This window comes from Sminthopsis crassicaudata, chromosome 2, assembly GCF_048593235.1.
Source record: "Sminthopsis crassicaudata isolate SCR6 chromosome 2, ASM4859323v1, whole genome shotgun sequence".
Taxonomy (NCBI): Eukaryota; Metazoa; Chordata; class Mammalia; order Dasyuromorphia; family Dasyuridae; genus Sminthopsis; species Sminthopsis crassicaudata.
In genome coordinates, this window is record NC_133618.1 from 365,429,430 (window position 1) to 365,449,491 (window position 20,062).

The 20,062-nt window shown below is 35.6% G+C and overlaps 1 protein-coding gene across 3 annotated transcripts in view; it reads right to left on the reverse strand.

Annotated features, from left to right (window-relative positions):
• The window catches only part of C2H14orf180 (chromosome 2 C14orf180 homolog), an 80,091-nt gene that overhangs the window by 12,323 nt on the left and 47,706 nt on the right, over positions 1-20,062 (reverse strand). For 2 of the 3 annotated variants that reach the window (XR_012486583.1, XR_012486584.1), the window contains exon 7: positions 16,160-16,314. Coding sequence is in view for 1 of the 3 variants with exons in the window: in XM_074291050.1 (XP_074147151.1) it covers positions 16,210-16,314 (105 nt within the window). In the remaining 2 variants the exon portion in view is untranslated. Of the gene's footprint in view, positions 1-14,727; positions 16,315-20,062 lie in introns of those variants that run through there. The other variant, XM_074291050.1, reaches the window with a different exon arrangement.

Here is a 20,062-nt window from a genome sequence, read left to right on the forward strand (position 1 = left end):
TTTTTAGACAACACAGTCCTACAATCACTTGAGTTCACATTCTACTACAGAGAAGAGATAGAAAACCAAATGATTACAATAATAAGTTTCTGGAACTGCTCTATTTTTTCTTCCCATGTGTAATCTCTACTCCATATTTCATAGGAAGGTATATGGGATTGTGTAACTTCCTGCTTCCTGAGATATCAGGAGAGGGAACTTGGAGGAAAAAGAAGCTGGGAAGTATACTATCTTTGAGATCTAATATAGATGGGGGAAAGTGTGTTATTCTTGAAGAAGAGTTCTTAGGAGCTCAATGCTCCCCTGCAAGGTAAGACAGTCACATTATAGGACAAGGAAAAATCCTAGAATGAGTTCCTTTTACAGATTCCATGTCAAAAATGGACCGAGCTTAAAGAAATTATGGGAGTATTCTATATCCTTGCTTGAAAACTTCTGACCGCTGAAGAGGATTATCCTTTCAATGGATATGCCAACTAAGTGCTATCAGAGCTGGACCAAAAGGAATTTTGGATAGAGAAGGTTGATACTACCTGCTTGGAACCAATAGGAATTATAGGTAGAGACATGGATGATATGATATAAGGCTAAGCTTGTAGAAAAGGTCCATGAGAGATTCCATGGAAAGAAGATGTATTGGAGGCCTAAAAGGCAAAATTCTAGTGAGAGTTCTGTACAGTGGGTACTGTGAGTGAGTGAATCAATATAGTCTACAAAGAAAATTTAGCATCTTTGTGGGCTTTTTTTGTTCTCACTAACTCATCAATAAAATTATTCCTGTCTTTGATATTTGTGAACTAAATAGTTTACTTCAAGGCAGATTGATGATAACATGCTATTGTTGTATAGAAAATTCCAAGGGTGAGGAAAACGAGCCTGAGAACTGAAATTTCCCTTAAAAGGTAACCAGACCTTTTGTGCCAGGATGGAAACTTCATCTTGAGAGCTACATGTACACATACACATACAGATACATACACACATACCACATGGTAATAGGCATCTGGGTTCTAGAGTAGCTTAAACCATTACCACAAACCCACACCTATAACCAAGAACACCCTACATTTAATGATAGGAAGGGAAACATTATAACATGCCAATACAGCTGGTTCTCATCACCCCACCAGCTTCCTGCTCTTCTGCTCTTTGTTCACCACCCTGCCATCTGTTGAACTATTGTTGAACCTCCTCCATTCATTCCCTCTGTTCAATTCTCCTAAACTTCCTAGATAACTATATGCTTTGGTAGAAATTCTGACAAAAACCAGTCCATTCCTGGACTGAGCCATTTCTGGAAGGTCTGGGGGAATGTTTCAGAAAATCAGAGATAATTAAAACCGGAAAAATCATTAGAGGTAAATTAGCTCAATCCCCTCATTTTATAGAAGAGGAACATTGCCATCCCTCTTTATGGAGGAGCTTAAGGAACATGCCTAAAGCCATGTGGTTGTTGCTGGTCAGAACTCAAATTTGAGCCTTCTGAATACAAGGCCAGAGGTTACTACAAGAAAGATGTAATCTACACTATCCATTTATGGGCAGCACCAGGAAAAATACTGTATTTATGCTTATAAGTATATATAAGTATACAGCGACACAAAAGTCCTGTTTTTGATCCTTATTGGGCTCTTTTGGGGGGAATATATTTTAGAGATATTGTGGGGAATTACAAAGAAGACACATACCCCTGTCTTTCATTCATTCAAAACCACTCATCATGTAACTTTTGTTTAGGACCATTTATTAAATTCTTGGAGAGATAGAAAAGTAACAAGCTTTCCACCCATAAGGATCTCCCACCCTAGCAAGAGATGATGTGTTGTTACAAGCAAGAAGATGAATAGGAAAGCAGCAACTGGGGCTGATATCATTAATGAGCAAAGTTGTCTTTTTCTCTCAATAGGGCTGTCTGAAGATAGTCACTAAAATCAAGAAGAGACTGAATTTCTGAGTCAATGCTTCCCAAACTGGCCTTTATACTATGATTATAAAGTTAATTATATTGAAAGGAGAGCAACTGGCCTCTATTGCAGAGCCAAGTGGTTTTGGGGGTACTAGATCCTGTTGGATGGCTTTCTGTGTATGTGCCACTTAGAGTTATGTCTCACAAAGTCATTGTAAAAAATGTGCTTTATAAGCCGTAAAATAATTAATAAACATATTGTTGCTGCTCTTCTTCATGTCCATTTCTTCCTCCTCCAAAAATCTCTTGCATTGGGCTGTGCTTTGAGATACAAGGATCCAGGAAATCCGGATACAACAAAAGAATGGCTCTATGTTCCAAAATTTGTGAAGATTTCATATCTGACCATGTTGTCTGATTTTCTATTCCCTTCCCTATTATCCTGTACATATCTAACTTGGAGTTTGTGATTGTGAAGCCCTGATAAGAGGAGATATAGGCATCAATAACTAGAAAGAAAGGCAGAATAAGATGACTTAAGAGGGGGGACAGAGTGCTATAAAAAGACCAAAGAAGAAATGAGAGATGAGGAAATGCTTCCTACATGTAAATCTAACATGAAGCCATCAAGGATGATGTAACAGACCTAAACTTTGCAGTGCCTCAGGGATTCAGCAGAGAGAGAAATCACTGTGGGGTAGAAGTTATATATACTAAGATCCTTGCCATGTGGATGAAGTTAATTTTTACCTAAAAGTAATAAAACCATTATTTTTATTATAGCTTTTTATTTACCAGGCATATGCATGGGTAATTTTTCAGCACTGACACTTGCAAAACCTTCTGTTCCAACTTTTCCCCTTCTTTCCCTCACCCATCTCCTCCCCTGGATGGCAGGTAGACCAATACATGTTAAATATGTTAAAGTATATGTTAAATACAATATATGTATACATATCTATACAATTATCTTGCTGCATAAGAAAAAATGGATTTAGAAATAATGTAAAAATAACCTGAGAAGGAAAACAAAAATGCAAATGGACAATAACAGAAGGAATGGAAATGCTATGTTGTGGTCCACACTCATTTCCCAGAGTTCTTTCTCTGGGTGTAGCTGACTCTCTTCATCACTGAACAATTGGAACTGATTTGGCTCATTTCATTGTTGAAGAGAGCCATGTCCATCAGAATTGATCATCATATAGTACTGTTGTTGAAGGGTATAATGATCTCCTGGTTCTGCTCATTTCACTCAGCATCAGTTCATGTAAGTCTCCCCAGGCCTTTCTGAAATCCTCCTGCTGGTCATTTCTTACAGAACAATAATATTCCATAACATTCATATATCCATAACTTATTCAGCCATTCTCCAATTGATGGGCATCCATTCAATTTCCAATTTCTAGCCACTATAAAAAGGGCTGCCACAAACATTTTTGCATGTGGGTCCCTTTCTCTTCTTTAGTATCTCTTTGGGATATAAGCCCAGTAATAATACTGCTGTGTCAAAGGGTATGCACAGTTTGATAACTTTGTGAGCATAATTCCAAATTGCTCTCCAGAATGGTTGGATGCATTCACAATTCCACCAACTTTGTCCCAGTTTTCCTTCATCCTCTCCAACATCCATCATTATCTTTTCCTGTCATCTTAGCCAATCTGGGAGGTGTGTAGTGGTATCTCAGAATTGTCTTAATTTGCATTTCTCTGATCATTAATGATTTGGAGCATCTTTTCATATGGCTAGAAATAGTTTCAATTTTTTCTTCTGAAAATTGTCTGTTCATATTCTTTGACCATTTATCAATTGGTGAATGGCTTGATTTCTTATAAATTTGAGTCAATTCTCTATATATTTTGGAAATGAGGCCTTTATCAGAACCATTGACTGTAAAAGTGCTTTCCCAGTTTATTTCTTCCCTTCTCATCTTGTCTGCATTAATTTTGTTTGTACAAAAACTTTTTAACTTGATATAATTAAAATGTTCTATTTTGTGATCAATCTCTAGTTCTTCCTTGGTCATAAATTCCTTTCTCCTTCACAGGTCTGAGAGGTAAATTATCCTATATTCTTCTAATTTATTTATAATCTCATTCTTTATGCTTATTTTATCTTATCTTGGTGTATAATGTTAAGTAATAAAATCATTCTTTAGACAATATTGTTCTAGGGGACTGAGACTTGAATTACTGATATAGCTTGATGGTTACCCAAGTACAAAAGTCTAGTGCATGACAAATGGGTCTCAAATCTATGAAATATCTGACTTGTATTTTATCATGGCATATGGAGGCCAGAGGAGTGGAGCCCTGCTGAATCAGTGCTGCATTCTTGTTGAATGTCCTTTCCATGTTAAGGCTAAGTAAACTTCCTCTTATTAACTATTAAAAGATCCACAAGTGTCTCATTTTACTCGAGTTCTGAATCGGAAACAGTGAATAGTACCAAGGGAAGACTGGCCTATATCATTTAGTAAGAGTTGGTAGTATCAGATAAGAATAACATTGTAGCTAATTTTATAGTTAAAGAAAAGGAATGGCAATGAGCAACAAGGAGAGTTCTACATAGTCAGATGCCTTGCTAAGGAAGTCTTATATTCATTGGCCACATGATCCTGGCTATATACCTCAAATTCTCTCAATAGGACAGGGAGGGGAGTTTCACTGACCTGGAAAGACTGAAAATTAAATTGTCAGGCTTGATCCAGAACCTATTCTTGTTAAATTCTGGGTTATTTCTTTTAAAGAAAAATATTAATTTAATAAATTGGAATTTATTTAGGGCAAGGTGATCAAGATCAGGAAAGCATCATAAAGATAAAGAACTGAGATGGAGAAGAAAAAAGTTGGGGCTCAAGAGATAATTATTGGTGGGCTATCATGGGAAAAAAGGATTAGTTTTTTTCCTGTTGTCCTTTAGAGAGAAGAATAAAGAGTAATGGGAACAAATTTGTAAGCTGCTCTTGATTTGGTGTAACAAACATTTTTCTAACAAGCAGAAATGAAATGAAATAGAACTGTCTTTGAGAGCACTGAGTTCTCCATCCCTGGAGATCACTAATGATAACAATAATGATGATAATAATGCCTAAGCAAAGGCTGAATAACGACATGTTGGGGATAATAAAGAGAGGATTTTGTTCAGTTATGGGATAGTCTGAGATTTCTTCCAAATCTATAACATACCAGATTTTTGTGGGATATGTAGCTAAGGCAAACAAAGAGATCACCCAGGTGACCAAATTCCACATCACTGTGCTGCTTTGCTGTAATTATGACTTCCTGGGCTCTCCTGCTCTCCTTCCTTCCAACACACCCAGTTTCACAGCCAATATATATGTCTGTCTATCTATCTATCTATCTATCTATCTATCTATCTATCTATCTATCTATCTATCTATCTATCTATCTATCTATCTAATAGTAATCTAAGAAAAGAATGGCCAGAAGTCTGGGTTCTTCTTTTATATTTGCTTACAGACAATGTTGAAGGGAAAGGGACCTTGTTAGGTAATAGTCACTATCCTCCACCTCCCTCTAAGGCTTAAATAGTTGACATAGCTTCTTTGTTGCCTGAGTACCAAAGCCTAGTTTATGAGATATTGGGGTTCCTCAGATATGGCACAATCTTCTAATCTTGTATGACATCGTGGCAAATAGGAAAGCAGTTAGGAGCTGCACTCAGCTGAATTTGTGCCATATCTTTGCCCAATACACTTTTCATATTATAAAGTAAAACTACTTTCAATAAATGTTAACTAAAAATGAAATTTTATTTAAAATAACTATAAACATTCTAAAATATTTGGGAGCCTGCTAGCCAACACATATATAGGAACTATATGAAATAATTACAAAACACTCTTTTACTAATAGTAATAATATAAATATAAATAATTGAAGAAATATTAATTGCTCACAAGACTGAGTCAATATAATCAAAATGACAATACTACCTAGATTCATTTACTTCTCAGAAGTACACCAATCAAACTACTAAAGGGCTACTTTATAGAGTTAGGAAAAAAAATTATCTGGAGAAACAAAAAGTCAAGAATTTTAATGGAATCAATAAAAAAAATGGAAAGGAAGGAGGTCTCCTGGAACTAGATTTCAGACTATATCTACTTTTTATCCAGTACCAAATTGTTTTGATGAGTACAGATTTGGTACTGGATAAAAAGTAGAATGTTGATCAACGAACAAATTAGATACATAACAAATAAAAGCAAATGAACGCAGTGGCATAATGTTTGATCAACTCAGAGATCACAGCTATTTATTTCTCTGATGAAAAGTGCTGGGAAAATTTAAGTAGAAAATGAGTGTAGAAACACCATATAGAAAGATAACCTCCAAATGGGCACATGCTTTAGACAAATAGGTGGCATCACAGGCAAATTAGTGAAACATGGAAGAAATTACCTGTGATATATATGGATTTTTACCCTTAGATCTATAGATCCAGGAGTTCATGATTAAACAAGAGCTAGAAAGGTTGTTGAGAGACAAAATGAATAGTTTTGAATACATAAATTGTAAAAGCTTTTGCACAAACAAAATCAAATGACTAAAATTAGAAGAAAAGCAAGGAATAATACAAAAAAGTCTTTGCAACAAATTTCTCTGATAAGAGCCTTATTTATCAATATATGGAGAACTAAGACAAATTCTAAGAATAGGAGTAATTTCCCAATTGATATGGTCAAGATATCCGAACAGGCAGTTTTCAGAGGAAGAAATCAAAGCTATTAATAATTATATGAGAAAAATCTAAATCATAAAGAGAGAAATGCAAATTAAAACAACTTTCTAGTACCACTTTGTGCTCATTAGATGGAAGATGAAAAAAAGAAGAAAATCATTAATGCTGGAGGAAATGTGAGAAAATAGGTACAGCAATGCAATGGTGGCAGAATTAGAACTAATCCAACCATTTCAGAAAACAATTTGGAACTATGTCCCCAAAGCTATTAAACTGTACATATCCTTTAACCTAGAAGTACTATTACTAGATCTTTACACCAAAGAGAGGAGAAAAAAGGAAAAGGATCCATATGTAGAAATATATTTGTAGCAACTCTTTTTATGAAGGCAAAGAATTGGAAATTGAAGGGATTTTCATCTATTGGAGAATGGCTGAAGAGTTTATCATGTGTAAATATGATGGAATATTATTGTTTTGTAAGAAATAGTGAAGGGGATGAGTTCAGAAAGACCTGGGAAGATTTATATGAACTGATACAAAGAGAACAATTTACGAAGTAACAGTATCATTGTAAAGACAGTCAACTGTAAAAGAATTTGTAACTCTGATCTATCACAATTCCCAAGTATTTGTGATAAAAAAATTATCCATCTCTAGAAAGAGAAATAATGGATTTAGTGCAGATTGAAGTGCATTTTCCCCCCTTCTCTTTTTATCCTCCCTCCCTGCCTTCCACCTCCATCTCAGAACAGACTAAGTGACTTCATATTTGTAATGGGTTTTGTATTTCTTGACTTTTCAATGGGTAGGTGTGTGTGTGTGTGTAAGAATCTAGAACTGAAAATAAAATTGAATTAAGAAATAAATGTTAGATGGTTTATGAATATTTCAGTTGCTATTTATTATCTTACAACTTAATTTGGGTTTGGAGTCTCCTAATGCATTTCACATCCATTATCCCATAAGATCAATAAATGTATGAAGTACACAGCCCCATTATCATTACCCCATTTTTATAGATGAGAATATTGGGGCTCAGAGAGTTTAAATGACTCATGAAAGGTTACATGGATAATAAGTAAATGGAAGAATTGTGATTTAAAACTTAAATACCCAACTTCAAGTCCATTTACATTACATGATATGAATTCTTTGGAGCAATCTATAAAACAAAGAAAAATGCAAAATGACTATTGGCTTAGTGAGATTCCCTCTTCACTTTTTAATAAGTGATGAAAAGAGGGCAGATGATTCTATTAATTATTGAGTTTTTAGACTTTCTATAAACATTTTTAAGGGTAGATGATTCTATATTTTTTGCAGGCAATCAGAATTAAATGAACTTGCCCAGAGTCATGCAGCAAGTTGAGACTGGATTTATATTCAGGCCCTTCTGACTCCAGGGCTGATGTACTATCCACCTAACTGGCCTGGTAGGTGATTCTATTAATCATAATCATAATCTTAGACTTTCTATTAACATTTAAAAAAACCTTTAAGCAAAATCAACAGAGAAAGTGACTGCATTTAATTTTGTATAGCACATTCCATATTTATAAGAAATCTTTCTAATACCTCTCTCTGAAAGAGGAAAGATGATTGATTATCATAAAATTACTATTTTGCCTATTGTTCTTCACATATAAGATTTTTGTCCAACAATCAGGGAAATGATATAATGCTGAATGGATTGAAATGATCAATATCCCCATTCCTTCTACAAAAGAAATCAGAAGATCCAAGGAAGACATAACTAAATAGGAGAATCACTCACAAGATCATAGTTATAGTGGCAAAAGGAACCTTAAAGGCTGTTTATTTTATTTTTTTTTCTGAGGCTGGGATTAAGTGACTTGCCCAGGGTCACACAGCTAGGAAGTGTTAAGTGTCTGAGATCACATTTGAACTCGGATCCTCCAGAATTTAGGGCTGGTGCTCTATCCACTGCGCCACTTAGCTGCCCCAAGGCCATTTATTTTAGCCTCTAATTTTACAAATAAGGAAATAAGCCCAGGGTCACAAGCATAACAAATGTAGAGGCAGCATTTGAAGCCAGGTTCTTTTACTACTACTTGTTCCTTTATATCACAATGCCCCTCCCAACTTGGTTATAGTTTGAAAGAAGTCCTGAAGGAAAAAATGAAAAGAGAATTGGAAAAAAGAAGTGCTTGGCTTTTCAAAGTTGAATGTTGGAAACATTCTTTGTACATATTTGGAAAAGTGAAATACTATTAGAATTAAAAAAGGAAAGTATAAAGCACTAAAAAAAAGAGAGAAGAGTTTGAGTTAACTGATGTGCTGTCACATGATCCACCTACTATTATTATCTTAATTAATTATCTTAATAATAATATTCTTAATCCTAGATAGGAAAATTTTATAGTTCTGACCACAGTTCAAGTAGTTAATGAAAAAACACCTCAATTAAGTTTAGGGATTTCCCTGATTCACCTTTTGTGCATTACTAAGGACATTAATTTTTCAAGCCATCTGAAAACAGTGGAAGATGTTAAATAATGAAAAAATAAAGAAAATTATCCCCTAAATAATCAAAAACATAGTAGTAATTACTGCCTTATATGTCTACTTTTTCATTTCTACAAAATTTTTGATAGGAAAATCAGATCTATCCTAACTAAGCATATTAACAAAAATGTGAGAAACACATCAGCATTGTGGGAGTTAAAACTAAAAGGCACCATAGATATTTATAGGATATCTAGTCTAATGCCACCATTTTGAAGATGAGGAAATTATTCTCTTGCTAAGGGAAATGATTTGACTGAAGTCCCCCAGCTAGCAAAGAATAAAGCTAGGATATGATCCTAGCTCCTTTGACATAAAATCTAGTTCTCTTTGTATTTCACTATGTTTGTTTTGGGGACCTATAAGAAGAAAAAAAGAACAAAGAATAGGAAATGGGCTTATGATCAAGAAGTGGATAAGAGGATGGCTACACTATTTCTTCCCAGGCATAACTTATAACCTCAGTCAGTACAGAAGGTTTAGTATCCAGACTCTGGACACTCTGGGGGATCTCAGAACCAGCCTTGATCTTAGTGGAGGAGTGAAGGAGGCAGAAGAGCCATCAGAATGGTCAAAGATGGAGAGTCTCTCATTTCTAGTCCTCTCAGCTCTTAAATACCTCAGTATGATTATATCATTACAGTACACTAGAACCTTTATCTCATCAATCATACTGAGTAAATGCTAACTATAAGCACCCTGCTGCAAGTATCCCTTGCTTCAAGTAGAACACAGGTGGTCATGCTCTCCCTGACTTCTCAAGAAGGGAGGTAAGAACACCAAAGGGAAATGGGGAACCAAACCAGACATTGTCAGCAGGTTTCCTCCGGGCTGAAGGGTCTTATACCTTGCTCGGAATTCCCCCACTATCTGCAGCTCTCCGCATTTCCTGCTTTCTTTTGATTTAATTAAAACAGGTATACATAAATCCATCAGCATGGGAGGTATTACACAAGCACATAGTAATATAACACAGGCTAGTCGTGATGTAATAAACAACATGAGGAATTATACATGTCCATAAGTCCTAGAAGGAGGATATATAAATAATAATCACACACATTCCTTCAGCAGCCAAGAAGTAGTCCAAAACCAATCTATTGTCCATCACTTCATGTATCAGGGATTCAATACAGGAGCCACCTGCCAGTGGCTGCTGGAGGTCTAACTCAGACCTGTAGAATGGATCTCTTCACATGAGCGGATGATGATGATACAAGGAGAGTGAGAAGCAGTTGCATTCTCTGACCTCTCTCCTCTTCTCTCTTGCCTCCAATTTATTTGCTTCCACAATGAAGATTTGTGAAAGTTGCTTTGCAACTCCTTCAAGTTTATGATTCATAGCTGTGGAGGCTCTTGGAGAATTGATCTGTCCCTTCACCTAGGCATGGTTCTTAAAAATTCCCCGTTTTTTGTTTTATGAAAATGTGATTATTTTCCCCCCACAACATAGTCAGTAAGTTTGGGCAGTGGCTGTTATCTAAGGCCACATGCTAAGGTATCTGAGTCTGCATGCTAGAGAGTGCAAACAGTACTATAGCAGGTGTTGAAGCTTGTGAGATGTCATGGAGGCAAACTTTCCAACGGAGAAGGGGACTATAGTCAGAATGGGCATTTAAATTTCTTATCAGTCTTCTAACTCAGCCCTTTGATGTGTTGGTCCATTTAATTATTATGACTAAAAAAGTCTTATTGGGTCTCTTTTCCCTTTCCTTCCCTGAGGGTTATCGAAGTAACTCTGGAAGGATCCTACTCATGAACAGCTCTGAAGTGCTGCTGCTTCTTTGTTTCTTGTGATTCTAGTGTCCCATGTTCGGATGCCATATGTTGTGGGATATGGGAGCCACTTGCCAGTGGCTGCTGGAGGTCTAACTCAAACCTGTAGAATGGATCTCTTCATGTGAGAAGATGATGACAATACAAGGAGACCGAGAAGCAGTTGCATTGTCTGACCTCTCTCCTCTTCCTTCTTGCCTCCAATTTATTTATGTAAATAAAAGGCTGCTTTGCAACTCCTTCAAGTTCATGATTCACAGCTGTAGAGGCTCTTAGAGAATAGATCTGTCCCCTCACCTAGGCATAGGTGACAACAAGAAGGAGCTTTTCCATACAGTGTTAGAGGAACATTGAATGGTTCCAGTTGACCTAATATTTTTCTCACTTGTGTGCCACAACTCCAATTTTCCCTATGATATGGTCTGAAAAACCTACCATTAGATAGAGTTTTTAGACAATAGTTGGAGGGATGGGATATTGGATATTGGATGGGATATCAAGAAAGAGTTCTGACCCTCTCACTGACACTCTGTTTGACTTTAAGTAAGTTATTTCCTTCTGATAGAAAACTACCAAGCAATAGATAGTTTCAGTTTCTCCATCTACAAATGAAAAAGGTCAGACTACATGATCTCTAAAGTCCTTTCTATTTCTAGCATTTTATGATCATGTGAATCAATAAAAGTAATCAAATCAGGAACATTATCTCTGGAAGGTCATTATTAAAGTTCACTTAAGTTTCCTGGACAGGAAAGGTTGTGGGTAATGGGTCTCTTCTTGTATTCTTCTATCCCTAAAGATGAGTCTATTAAATTTATCATTGTTGGCTTGGAAGGTGTAGGATAACTGGATCCTGAGGAAGACTGAGTGACAAGAGGAATATGAGCATGACTTGACAAAAAGGGCAAGTCCTAGACATTTATCATGGAAGAGAAGGGTTGAGCAAAGGTGAAAGGTCTTACATGCACACATAAGTGGTTCAAGATACTCAGACATCCTCTTGCTATCAATGAGACTTATCCTGGTCACTGGGGTCCTATTCTATCTTAACTTGAGGATAGATGTGCAATTTAAAAGACAGGGAGGGATCCTCAATTGGGCCTGGCCAGCTAACCTTGCTTGGACATTGGGCACAGTTATGCCGACTGGAGACTGGTACTTAGTTTACTGTTCATTTCATGCTTGAGATAACAAATGTCAAGTTTCTTTCTGATTGGGAGACCCATTCTCAAAGTCTCAACTTTCTCCAATGTATCATAAGGGACCATAAACCTTATTTGGGCATTTGGATGGTGGTGACTGGATAATGTTGGGATGATAGTGGTGGCTGCTTTTGACTTCAAAGAAGAAGTCAATTTGGACCTGACCTAGAGATATAGTTCTTTAGCTAAGAAGCAAAATCTCTTGGGAATAATGTTTAAATCTGACTATTTGTTGGGTTCATGCCATCTTTGTACTTTCTCTGTTCTTCACTGAAGAAGCTAAGCTATTGTGCATTTTAGTCATGTCTGACTCTTCTTGACCCCATGGACTATAGCATGACTGTCCATGGGATTTTCTGGGTAAAAATACTAGTGTTTATCATTTTTTCCTCCAGTGACCTTTTGTCAGAACTTCCCATTATGACCTATAATAAACTTGCATAACATAGCCCATCATTTCATTGAGCTATATAAGACTCTTTCCCACAGTGAGGCGGTGATTCAAGAGGGGAAAATAGTCAGGAGAGGCTACATTGAGATATGGAAGTTGGGGATTGCCCAGCATTGTCTAGTACTGCACAGAACAATTCATGATTATCTGCAACTACTTGTGACTAACTGTGATCATGAATGATTTCCCATGATAACATATGGCTGCCAGTTATTAACCCTAATTTCCCATGAATTCTTTTAACTCTTCATGACTACCTACAATAGACAGACTGCTACTGCCTGAATCTATTGTTTGACAATTAACATTGCCTGCAACTGCCTTTGTCCTCCTGTAATTGCCTTTGATTACATGACTGCTTTTGACCACTTATGAGTACCTATGACAGCCCATGTCTAATCCTAATTACCAATGACAGCTTATGATGGCCATCTGGGGGTAAGAATAATCTTCTGGACCATTTGTTTCTGTAGGTTCTGAGTTGTTTCTTGTCTCTGACTTGCTTTCTCCTGCTGACTTCAGCCTGCCCCCTGTCCTTCCACCCCCTAAGGCATCTGTCAGTCTCTGAATCCTTGCTTAGATTTACTGCCCATTGAGAGCTGCTTTTGCTGGCAGTTGAAAATTTTTTAAAGCTTAGCCTCCCCAGGGGAGATGAGGATAGCTGGGAGTCATCTGGCTGACCTGGTTTCATATAAAATGCATTTCCCTCCCGCATGATAAGAGAAGAACAGAAGAATCATCTTTCTCCTTTATTCTTTTCATAAAAAAACAAAATGATTCCTCTCTATAAACATAGCTCATCTTTATAAAATTCTTCATATCCCAGACTCTTAAGCAACAGGGATCTAGATGCTTTGGAAGAAGTCTTACATTCTGAGTGAGGAAACCTGAAAATCAATCTCAGTTCGGCCATTGACTTTTTGTTGGACCTTCCCTTTTCTAAACTTCAGTTTATTCTTGTTTAAAATGGGGATAATCAGAGCTTTGAGTTGTAGGTTCTAAGTTCACTTGCTTATATATATATATATATATATATATATATATATATATATATATATATATATATATATATAGTATATAATATAGTATATTATATAGTATAGTAAGTTAACTAAAGACTAGCTACCCTTGTTTTGCTTGTCATGGTGACCAAACCCAGCATGGCAAAAATCACAACTATGTGGAAAGTCCACCCAAAATATTTTTGTACCTCTGGAAATAAGAGGCACAAATAAGAGCTTGTCCAATAAGAACAGACATCTTTTAATCACTGACCATTTTATGACCACTTTACATCATTATGATAGCTTCATCCAACTTGTGACTCTGCTGGTATTCCTATTTTAGTCTCTGTATTTACATGTTAACCAATGAAATTGTTCTATTTTATTTAGTATAACTATGATCCTATATTTTTATATAGTCCTAGGGAAGGTGGCTTCCCAGATTGTGAGGAAAATCTGAGGTTCATTTCATTAGAGGGGACCATGGATCCTTTAATAAAGTGCCATTGGTTCAGATCTTTGCTTCTCTCTCTCTCTTATTATAGATGGGATAGTGATCCAAAGAAAGACTGATGCTTTTCTTTGGATCAAAGGGGAATGGATGAGAAAGCTGATTTACTGGAGACCCCTACTCAAACTCTAATTGGTATTAATCAGTCCATTATGATTTTATGGGGAGCAATGATTACTCATTTAGTAAAACTTACCTAGTGAATCATTTAATAACAAGTATAAGAATAAGTAAGCATTGTATAAATATAAATTACTATTATTTCTTTAGGACGGTCCAACAGGTGTGAATGGAGAGCATTAAACAATTCCACTTTTATCTAAAGAGCTTAGACTCTTGGACACTGCTTTGAAATTGAGATCCCTAAACTGTGGCATGTAATTATGATGGAATATTATTATTCTATGGAAAATAATGAGCAGGATGCTCTCAGAAAAATCTGGAAAGTCCTCTCTGCATTCAAGCAAGATGATATGTATTATGCACAAAATAATCTCAATGTTGTGAGCTAATCAGCTGTGAATGACTTTGCCATTCTTAGCAATACAATGTTTCATGACTATTCTGAAGTACTGATGATGAAAAATGTTATCCATACCCAGAAAAATAACTGATTGTCAGAATTCATATTGAGGCATACTCTCTTTTGTTTTTTTACTTTATTTTTATGAGGTTTTTTTTGGGGGGGTAAATCTGTTTTATTTCATAATACCACATTTATGGAAATGTTTTGCATAACTTCACATGTGCTATTTAACATGTATTGGTCAACCTGCCATCTGGGGGAAGGGGTGGGGGGAAAGGAGGGGAAAAGCTGGAACAAAAGGTTTTGCAATTGTCAATGCTGAAAAATTACCCGTGCATATATCTTGTAAATAAAAAGCTATAAAAAAAAAAGAAAAAAAAAATAACTTCACATGTGCCTTCTTAATGGGGGGTAGGAGTAGGAGGAAGAGAGATAATCTGGAACTCAAAGTCATAAAAACAAATTTTAAAAATTGTTTTAAATGTAACTGGGGAAAAGATAAAAATATCCCAAAAGAGATTAAGATCCCTTTAAAAAAATGGTACTTTGGATGGTCAGTTTTATGAATTATTTTTATAAAATGTTAAATTCTACAATTTCTCCAGAATATTGAAAATTCATCTTAATTCAACAAACATTTGTCATGTGGGTACAAAACCCAGTGCTTCATGGAAGAGGAGATACAAAGTTTACATTTGAAAAAATTCCTCACGGATGCCCACCAATTGGAGAATGGCTGAATAAATTGTGGTATATAAATGTTATGGAATATTATTGTTCTATAAGAAATGACCAGCAGGATGAATACAGAGAGGCTTGGAGAGACTTACATCAACTGATGCTGAGTGAAATGAGCAGAAGAACCAGGAGATCATTATACACTTCAACAACACTATATGATGATCAATTCTGATGGACATGACCCTCTTCAACAATGAGAGGATCCAAATCAGTTCCAATTGATCTGTAATGAATAGAACCAGCTACACCCAACAAAAGAACACTGGGAAAGGAGTATGGATCACAACATAACATTTCCACTCTTTCTGTTATCGTTTGTTTGCATTTTTGTTTTTATCTTCTCAGGTTATTTTACCTTCTTTTTAAATCTGATCTTTCCTGTGCAACAAGATAACTGTATAAATATGTATACATATATTGAAATTAACATATACTTTAACATTTTTAACATGTATGGGACTACCTGTCATCTAGGGGAGGGGGTGGGGGAAAGGAAGGGAAAAGTTGGAATAGAAGGTTTTGCAAGGGTCAATGTTGAAAAATTACCTGTGCATATGTTTTGTATATAAAAAGCTATAATAAAAAATAAAATAAAAAAATAAAGAAAAAGTTTCTCACCCCATGAAGTCCATAGTTTAGTAAGCGGATAAAACTCTATCCACTACACAAACTAGGGGATAAAATATTATAGGTATCTATAATACTATAGTATAATAACTATTAGACACAGTTAGGTGGAAAGTGGATAGAATGCTGGGCCTGGAGTTGCGAGGACCTGAGTTCAAATGTGCCCTTAGCCACTTACCAGCTGTATGACTCTGTGCAAGTCACTTCATCCTGTTTACCTCACTTTTCTCATCTGAAAAATGAACTGGAGATGGAAATAGCAAGTTGCTCCAGTATCTTTGTCAAGAAAACCCCAAAAGGGATCATAACAAGTTGGATACAATTGAAAAACATCTGAAAACAAAAAAAATAGTAATCATCAGAGCATCTGAGGGATTTGTGGTAGGCCTTATTCTCTTTAAAATTTTATCAATTACTTGGCTAAAAGCATAGATGGCATATTTATAAAATATTCAGATGATGCAAAGCTGCACATTCAACTAGTCCAAAACATTATCTTTTTCCTAAGACCTCCCTGCTTCCAAATTTCCCTATTATTATCAAGAGTATCATCATCTCCCCAATCTCCCAGGCTCACAACTTATAAGTTATCTTCAATTCCTCCTTCTCTGTCACCCCCTCCCATCCATATCCAATTTGTTGATTTTACCTTTGCAATATCTCTTGTATAAGCCCACTTCTCTTACTATACTACTATAAGCTCTCACCTTCATACTCCTGGATTCTTGAAATGGCTTGCTGGTAGATCTACCTGTTATGAGATTCTCCCTATCCCAACCCACCCTTTATTTAGCTACAGAAATTATTTTTCCAAAAACTCAGTTCTGACCATGTCACTCCCCTATTCAATAAATTCCATGATCTCCCTACCAATTACCAAACCTTCTGTTCAGTATTTAAAAACCTACATCCTTAAACTTCCAGTCATTTTATACCTTAAACTATACCATCTACCCTTTGATCTACTAACACTGGCTTCCTTACTGTTCGTTGAAGAAAAAAAAACCCACTACCTCTCTTGGGTCCAAGAATTTTCTCTGGCTGTCCCAGATGTTCTCATTTCTCATCTCTGCCTTCTGGTTTGCCTGAATTCCCAGCCCAAACTCACACCTACACGAAGCCTTTCCCAACCCTCTTAATTCTACTACTCTCCCTGCATTTATGATTTTCTATTTTTTCTGTGTATAGTTTGTATGTAATTGCTTGTTTAGATTGTGAGCTTCTTGAGAATAAGGACTATTTTAAAATTTCTTTATATTCCTAGAGTTTTCTTTATTTGTACTCCTAGAGTTTAGCATAGTGTTTGGCACATAATAGGTGTTTAATAAATACTTAATGACTGATTGATTGACTAATGTAGCTAATGGAATGAATGACAGATTCAAGATCCCAAAACATTTTGAATATATGATGATATCTCAGAATTTCTTTTTTCTTTGATCAATAACTACTCCTTTGATCAATCATACTCCTTGAGGAATTATTCAGGTGAATATTGATAATAATTTTTTTCTTTCATGTTCTGATTGTATATTGAGGAATGTGATTTATAAAATGTGCTATTTTTATTGTTCTATTTATTCATCTGTCTATGTATCTATGTATCTGTTTATTTTTGCTGAGGCAATTGGGGTTAAGTGACTTGCCCAGTGTCACACAGTCAGGAAGTGTTAAGTGTCTGAGGTCACATTTGAACTCAGGTCCTCCTGACTTCAGAGCTGGTACTCTATCCAACACACCAACTAGCTGCCCATGTGTGCTATTTTTAAAAATGGATTTTGAATGTTAGATTTAATCAGAAACATATAAACAAAGAATTTTTAAAATTTGTTTTTTTCCTCTTTTTTTCTGGGAATATTTGTTTTTAAATAAGCAAATTTATCTTTTATATTCTGTAATATCTTCTATTTATTGAGCAGTGTCTTCACAACAGTAAACAGGTATACCACTTCATTATCTTACCATACTATATTAAATTATTTTTCTAAAGATTATGTAATATTCCCAATTTCACTTGTTTCTTAATCTTACTCCAGTATAAGACCTACCTGTTCAATCTTTGTTTGTTTATTTCTCATTCACAGAAGTTCTTTTATTATATAATCCTAACTCATTAACATTTAGTTTTGCAAAACTTCAACTTTTTCACCCGCTCCTTATTTGAGATGTGTACATTTCTCAGGGATGTTCTTTCTTTGTTCCTCTACCCTTTCTTTTCCCACCATGCTCTGAAGTTTCTTTCTGTAATTAAGTGGTTAATCAAAACATCATTTTTTTTTCTTCATTACATGTTGATTTTAGAATTATTCTTGATGTAGCAACTCAGACTTCAGAAAATATTTAAATCCCTGAAGATTTTTAAGTGGCTTGCTTTTTTTGTCTTTGAAAAGTATACTTACATTTTCTGGGACAGTATATTTAGGATGAAGTCCTATATCTCTTAATTTTCAGTTTATCATTCATAGTTTATTTTTCCCCCTTTCATGCTGATTTTCATAGAAGAATCTTGGATAATAAAAATGGATGGTTCCAAGTATTATGATTTACTTCTTGAATGCCTATTGATTATATATCACTGTAGTATTGAAGCTTATGTCCATTCATATGTCCATGTGAGCTGAGTATCAGGTTCACTCTGTGGGTGCTCTCAGTCTCATGTGAGAGAAATGATTATTAATAACCAATTGTATGGGAAGATCCAGAATTTCCTCTTTTTTCTGTAGTCCTAATTTTAAAATGCAGTCATTTGAAGAACATTAATTTAACTCTTTTCAAACCTGGTCACACCCCATCTAACCTCCTACTCAGGTTTTTGGGGGATAAATTCTTTGAATAGATGACTCAAGGCTGAGTAACTTAATGGTAAATGACATAACCAAAGTTCATTAGGATAAGTCCAGCACCTCATTGTAATATTCATTCTTTTCCCTTTCTTGTTAACCAATCAGAGTTGACTGCCACCTTCTAAAATACCCATTTTTCTAAGACCATATAATTCTTCAGCCCCTGCTATGAGGGTCTTTGGCATTTGAGAGTGTCACTGGTCTCTTTTATTAAAATGTTAACATTATTGATAAGATGACTAATTGGCTAGAAATTATGTCTCTTGAACTTTTAAAATCTGATAAACGATTGTTGATTCTATTCTCTGGCTGTCCCAGATGCTCTCCCTTCTCACCCCTGCCTTCTGTTTTGCCTGGATTCCCAGCCCAAACTCACACCAAAGGAAGCCTTTCCCAACCCTCTTAATTCTAGTACTCTCCCTCCATTTATGATTTCCTATTTATTCTGTGTGTAATTTGTTTGTATGTAATTGCTTGCATGTCATTTCCCCATTTAGATTGTGACCTTCTTGAGAACAAGAACATGGAGATAATAGAAAATACCTCAGGAAGTATCAAATTTCTCCACAAATTACCTTCTATTTTGTATATATTTACATCTATCTGCCTATATGCTGTCACAATTTTCTCACTTTCATCTTTGAATTCCTAGTACCTAGCACAGTGTCTGGCACTTAGTAGATACCTAATAAATGACTGATGACTGACATTTACATTTACATGTAGGATGTGTGTGTGTGATAGTTGACTTCATTCTCAGTGAATATAGCCATTTGATATTTTTCACTTCCTTTGGTAGTATAACATCCTTTTTTGTGAGTGGACAGAGATCTGATATTTTAAAAAATAACAAATTAATATTTGTAGATTATGTAAAAAGTATGATTCTTAGTGTTCTCTCCCTCATTTTTTCCCATTCTGCAGAATGTAGAAGAACTGTTTCATTTAAAAATATTTTTCATGGGTTTCCATGGTCCAAGAATTCATTATCTTGTGCCAATCTGCTGTGCCTTTCCATTTAGCTAGGAAGGTCACCAGCCAGAGTGCCTGTTGCCTTGACTACACTGGAAGATTTCCCAGCTTGGTACAAACTATGAGAGCTTTCATAGCTGACATTATCTTCAAGAACTAAGTCATATCTGTTAACAATCATTTATTAAGTGCTTACTATGTGCCAGTCTCTGTGCTGAGCACTGGGGATATAAAGAAAGGCAAAACCATAGAAACTCCTTTCTAGG